The sequence below is a fragment of the Echinops telfairi genome, unplaced genomic scaffold, assembly GCF_000313985.2.
Source record: "Echinops telfairi isolate 266 unplaced genomic scaffold, ASM31398v2 ScPeMD7_7404;HRSCAF=8442, whole genome shotgun sequence".
Taxonomy (NCBI): Eukaryota; Metazoa; Chordata; class Mammalia; order Afrosoricida; family Tenrecidae; genus Echinops; species Echinops telfairi.
Window position 1 is genome coordinate 422,675 of NW_022111304.1, and position 6,547 is coordinate 429,221.

General features: G+C 35.8%; 1 protein-coding gene across 1 annotated transcript; it reads left to right on the forward strand.

The window, feature by feature from the left end:
• The first annotated feature begins 604 nt into the window (after positions 1-604).
• On the forward strand, positions 605-6,334 carry LOC101653647 (olfactory receptor 6C75). The gene is made up of 2 exons (XM_004717825.2): positions 605-613; positions 5,396-6,334. The coding sequence occupies exon 2, from the start codon at positions 5,396-5,398 to the stop codon at positions 6,332-6,334; it is 939 nt and encodes a 312-aa protein (XP_004717882.1). The 5' UTR covers positions 605-613.
• Positions 6,335-6,547: the final 213 nt, after the last annotated feature.

The following is a 6,547-nucleotide window of genomic DNA, read 5'->3' on the forward strand; positions in this document are numbered from 1 at the left end:
ATATTCAAATTATAGAATATCATTAATATCATATGGAAGTCAAAGTTTGCTGAAGATCATCCAACAAAGGTTGCATGAGTACATTGACAAGGAGTTGTCAGAGTTTCAGGCCTGATTCAGAAGAGGATGTAGAACGAAGGATATGATTGTTGACATAAGATGGATCTTGGCTGAAAGCAGAGAACACCAGGATGCTGTTTTCTTGTGTCTAATTGACTATGCAAAGGCACTCAACTTTGTGGACCATAAAAAACTATAGATAGCCTCGAGAAGAATGCGAAGACCAGAACAGTTAATTGTATGCTTGTGGAACCTGACGTGGATCAAGAGGCTGTTGTAGGGGAAAAAACAAGGGAATACTGCATGATTTAAGAGCAGGAAAAGTGTGCATCAGGGTTGTATCTTTTTGTTTTTTTAATCATTTTATTAGGGGCTCATAACAACTCTTATCACAATCCATACATACATCAATTGTGTAAAGCGCATTTGTACATTCATTGCCCTCATCATTCTCAAAACACTTCCTCTCCACTTATAACCATATTTATTCTATCTGTAAGCTAAGCAAAGAATCAGAGAATCTGTATTATATGAAGAAAAACGCAGCATCAGTGTTGGAAGGAGGGCTTCTTCACAAGCTTTGATATGTAGATGACACAACCTTGCTTTCTGAAAGTGAGGAGGACTTGAAGCACTTGCTGTTGAAGATCAATAATTACAGCTTTCACTGTGGATTATAGCTCAATATAAAGAAAACCAAAGTTCTCACAAGTGGAACAATAAATATGATGATAAGTTGAGAAAAAGTTGAAGTCAAGAATTTAATCTTCTTTGGATCTGCCATTAATGATCATGGAAGCAACAGTCAAGATATCCAAAGATGCATGGCATTGGGTAAATCTACTGCACAAGACCTCCTTAGAATGTTGGAAAACATGGAAGTTACTTTGAGGACTAAGAAAGACTGAAGAATTGATGAATTTGAACTATGGTGCTGGTGAACAATATGAAAGTACTATGGACTGACAAAAGAACAAAAAATTGTTATTCTAATATATTCAGAATGTCCCTTAGAGGTTAGATGATGAGACTTCATCTCATGTACGTTGGACATGTTGTCAGGAGATACCAGTTCCTGGAGAAGGACATCTTGCTTGGTACAGCAGCAAGAGAGTGCAAGAGGAAGGCCCTCACCAAGATAGATGGACACAGTGGCTTCAACAATGGGCTTAATCTTGGGAACATTTGTGAGGCTGGTGCATGCAGGACAAGAAAGTGTTTGTTCTGTTGTAATTAGTAGGGTCGCTATGTGTCAGAACGGACATGACAACACCTAATGACAACCGTACCTAGGATATTGAACTTTTCATTTCATTGACAACCACCAATTTTCCTAGATTCATATTTTGTGCCTTCCATTTCCTACTTATTACTAGATCTTTGCAGCTGTTTCTTTTCATTTTTGCATGGTGCCACATGAAAGCTTTGTTCCATTCCTCTGCTTAGGTTGATGCAACTTTGGGGTGGCGATTCTTCCTCAGTCATATTTTGAGTTTCTTACACCTAGAGGCACACACCTTCAAGATCTGCATCAGATGGTGTACTGCTGCCATTTTTCAAGTGGCCCACCTGCTCTCTCTTCCTACTCTATCTTCCTCCAGAAGCTCCACTGCGACGTCTCCATCCAGGCTGACTCTAACTGGTAATTTGAACACAGGTGACATGCCATCGAGCATCAGAGAAACCCAGAGCCAGCACGTAAACACACAGTTAGTGGGTACCATTACAAAAAAGGAATTCTGGAACACTTAATTATGTTTCACACTGCCAAGACAATTTAGAAGATGATTACTGGCCAACTGACCAGAAAAGATCAGTTGCCCTGATCCAAAAGATATGTATGCCCATTCCCAAGAAAGGTGATCCAATATAACACAGAAACTATCTAACAATATTTTTAATATCACGTGAATATTGAATATACCATAGATTGTCAGTAAAATAAGCCAATGTATCTTGAAACAAGCACGCTTTTAGAAGAAAGATTGACAAAGATTTAATTCAGGTTCTTTGGACATGCTATTCGCAGGGAAATCCCTGCAGAAAGATATTCGTGTTTGATAGAGGGTCACTGAAAATGAGGCAGACTTTGTGTTAGGCTCGCCCGACTAGAGAAAAACATCCAGTGACACTCACATATGTATATGAAACAGACTCTAAGGAGATGAGTTGAAACAATAACTACAGTAATGGGTTAAAATACAACAATGATTGTGAGCATAGTGCAGGGACAGATAATGTTTTATTTTCTTGGACATGCTCAGTTAAAGAAATAAAAATTACAAACATTAAATTTCAAGTTGCACATTAAAAAAATTTGGCTAAATGATACCATGTGTGCATGAGCCTTCAAAATCTTCATGGGGATTTTTTTTTCTTTTACTTACACTTTTATCTACCACACAGGGGAAATTTTTAAAATTATCTTAATGTATTTCTATTGCCCTGTAAAAAATTTCTGGTGGTGATATTGGGTGGGTGTTAGGTTATTAATGGGAAAGTAGACCCTCAAATATATCGGTTGCTCTTTAAGAAAAAAATATGAGGCTTTTTGATCCCATAAAGATTTACAATCTTGAAAACTCTATACATAGGTTTGTTATAAAAATGAATTAATTTGATGGCAGTGAGTTTGGGATCGAGTGGTAGTCTCCTGTAAGGGAAGACATCAAACAGAGGTTTTGACAAAAACTAAGGCATATCTCTTTTGTTCAGCAAAGTTAAGATAACACCAGAGCAACTATCAACATAAATTTGAGTAATTTATCTGATCCATAATCATGGGTAACTAAAGAAATGTAGTTTTTTGATTAGTTTTGTTTTTATGTTTTTCCTTCTGTGGTCAAGTCAGAATATGGAAAGTATGTACCCTAAGAGGAGATCTTACAGAAAACACTAGATCTCTAGGAAATGGTTTGCCTTAGCTAAATTATGCTTACAATCTGCTTTGGAAGATATGTATTGTAAACAACTATTTTGAGGAAGGTGAGGAAGACCTCAAAGATTCAAGACTGAGAGATCAGATCAGAAGGCAATAACAATTTTTTGTAGGGACTCTAAAGAGGTCATCCTGCTCTAAAGTGGTAATATTGATAGATTTTCCCCCATCATCATGTGTTAAAAAAACAATGTTTTGTCATTGCACTGTCTTCAACCGAGGCTAAAAATGAGTATATGTGTGTATGGCTCTATATTTGGATTCTCAAGTCTGTCACCTGCCCTATTTTTCTATTATATGAGCATTATCAGAAGTCAGTAGCCCTTGTTGTCTTGAGAATACCGTTCTCCATGGAGAATTTTTGCTTATTCATTTAATTAATCCCTTGTGGACATTTGTAAATGGAGAAGGTAAGATAAGGCCTAATATTGAAAAACATTACTTGTGCCCTGAAAATCATATTATGTAGACCATTAAGCTTGGAAAAGAAATTGACTTTCATTTCAATTTTAACTAGTTTCAAGAGTAAAATTTACGTCCTGATGTGGCTACAATTTCTTAGGATTGAACTGTGATGGAGAATTTGAGTGTGTACGTGGAAATGGGTCTTTATGAGGACATTGTGGAGGAGACCTAGGGATTTTCCTCCTTAGAAATATTTTGGATATTCATCTGCACAAGTAAGATGACAGGAGCAGAGCAATTTGCAAAGACTTTTTAAATCCTAAGGCATTGATGTTCAACTAATTAAATGTGTCATTAAAGATGACTAAAGCAGTCATTTTTGCCATAAAAGTATGTTTCTGATTTAACAAATATATTGTTGTTTCAGTAGTATACATGTTTATGATTGTTTTGAGAAATATATTGTTCTTTCAGTGGTATATATCTATGCTATATTCAAATAATACAAAGGATAGAGGATACTACATATAAATAGAATGAAGCAACATAATTATTATGAAATTACAACCTCTCAATAATATCAGGTAACAATCTGTTGATGATAACATGAATCATTTGTGATTGAAGGAACCCCATTTATTTATGTTTTCTTGCCTAGAAATCTCATTAAAATCATTTGTGGTATAAGTATGAAACAATTTTGGGAGCCAAGCAATCATTGTACTGTAAGATTCAAAAATTTTTACTTGGTGAATTTTAACTCTGACTTTATATACTTCACTTATACAAAGATGAATATGGTAGATGGTGAATGTTAGCTTTGATCACATGAAGGTAAAAGACAAAAATCTACAGAGCTTATGACTAAAAAGAGAAGAAATTATGGAAAATGGGTACACAATTCTCCTATAAATTTTATAGGTTAAAAAATATATCAGTAAATTAATTCAAATAATGAATTAATTGGCTCTTAAATAAAACATTATTTTATAATAAAGTTCGGAATTCGAAAGAATTTAGGAAATAAAGGAGACATTATAGACTCAGGGTAGCTGTCTGCATATCGAAGTATTTTAAAATAGCTTTTAGGTACACCAGACATTTATGGAAAATACCTTCAAATGTGAACTGGCAAATGACAAAGTCCTGTAATAATTAGGGATAATATTAAAATCAAATACACATAATATGTATACAAATATACAGTCAAATACATTTGAAATTTATTTTTTATGTTAAGCTACTCCATGAGCAATGCTCAAGAAATTATACTCAGCATTGTGGGAGAAATGTTACATTAGTCTGGAAATATAACTTCTAATAAAAACAAAAATAGTTAAATGGAAGCATAACACGGTATCAAAGAGTAGTTTCATGATATGGAAGCACTGCATATAAATATATGCAAGATTAGTACATTTCCTACATACAAGGATCCAGTAAAGCATACTATGAAATAAAACTGTAACACCCAACTCAAAATACTGGAATCAAACTGGAAACGATATCTAGCTAGTAAATGCCTTTGAGATGACTACCATGGATTCATTACTGCAAGGTGGATGATTGGCTTGTGAAAATCTGAATGGGCGAGAAGATATACATTTATTCATAGCCGAAAAGCAAAAAAGAGAGCAAAGCCAAAGCTTCAAAGTGTCTCGATTATGTAGCAGTGCAGTCCCAGATGTTGAGAGCCTGAAGAGATTTTACCCTAAGGTTTTAATATTTAAAAAATCTTCTCAGGGAGTACATTGAAATATTTAGAAGGCAGAAACAAATAAAGATGCAGCAAAACATACTATAAGAAGTATAGGAACAATGAATTATAGAAGGTAAAAATAACAGCATTTTTCCAAAAAATTCATTTTTGTTTTAAAGCAAGAACAATGGTGGTATTTCCCTTCTTTGTTTTAGCTCTCTATTAGTGTCATGCTTTCCTGACCTTCATTTTGAAGCTGCAGACAGAAAAATGCCACAATAAAGAAGGAAAAGATGAGAAATCACACAGCAGTAACAGAGTTTATTCTACTGGGATTGACCGATGACCCACAGTGGCAGGTTGTACTGTTTACATTTCTTCTTGTCACATACATGCTAAGTGTGACTGGAAACCTGATCATTATCGCCCTCACACTCTCTGATCCCCATCTCCAGACTCCTATGTATTTCTTCCTTCGGAACTTCTCCTTCCTAGAAATATCATACACTTCTGTTTGCATTCCCAGGTTCCTTGTCACCATTGTAACAGGGGACAAGACAATCTCCTATAATGGTTGTGTGGCTCAGCTATTCTTTTTCTTCTTATCAGGAGTGACAGAGTTTTACTTGCTGGCTGCCATGTCCTATGACCGCTATGTGGCCATCTGCAAACCGCTGCATTACATGACTATCATGAGCCCCAAAGTCTGCAGCCTGCTTGTCTTTAGTTCTTGGCTAGCAGGCTTCCTGATCATCTTTCCAGCCACAATGCTGCTGCTCCAGTTGGATTTCTGTGCCTCCAACATAATTGATCATTTTGTCTGTGACTCTTCTCCAGTGCTGCAGCTGTCTTGCACCAACACTCACTTTCTAGAACTCATGGCATTTGTTTTTGCTGTTGTAACACTCATGGTCACTTTGACACTAGTAATTACCTCCTATACAAAAATCATTCGGACCATTCTGAGGATTCCTTCCACAAGTCAAAGGAAAAAAGCCTTTTCTACCTGTTCCTCCCACATGATTGTTGTCTCCCTCTCTTATGGCAGCTGCATCTTCATGTACATCAAGCCTTCTGCGAGGGAAAGGGTGACATTGAGTAAAGGAATAGCTGTGCTCAATACCTCTGTGGCTCCCCTCTTGAATCCGTTCATATACACACTGCGGAATCAGCAAGTGAAACAAGCCTTCAGGAGCATGGTCCAGAGGGTGGCCTTCTCTTCAAATAAATGAATGTAGCTATATAAAAATGTATTCTCAGACACAATGCTGAATGACAAAGTCTCTGTCCTCTACATAAATTCCTTATAAGCTATTAATTTTAAACCATCTTTTAGACATATTATGTATAAATAATGCACCTTTTTAAAATTAGCCTAAAAACAGGCCTTTAACTATTTTAGTTACAATAAAAATGCTTGCTTTCTCACCAATGTCACTAAATTT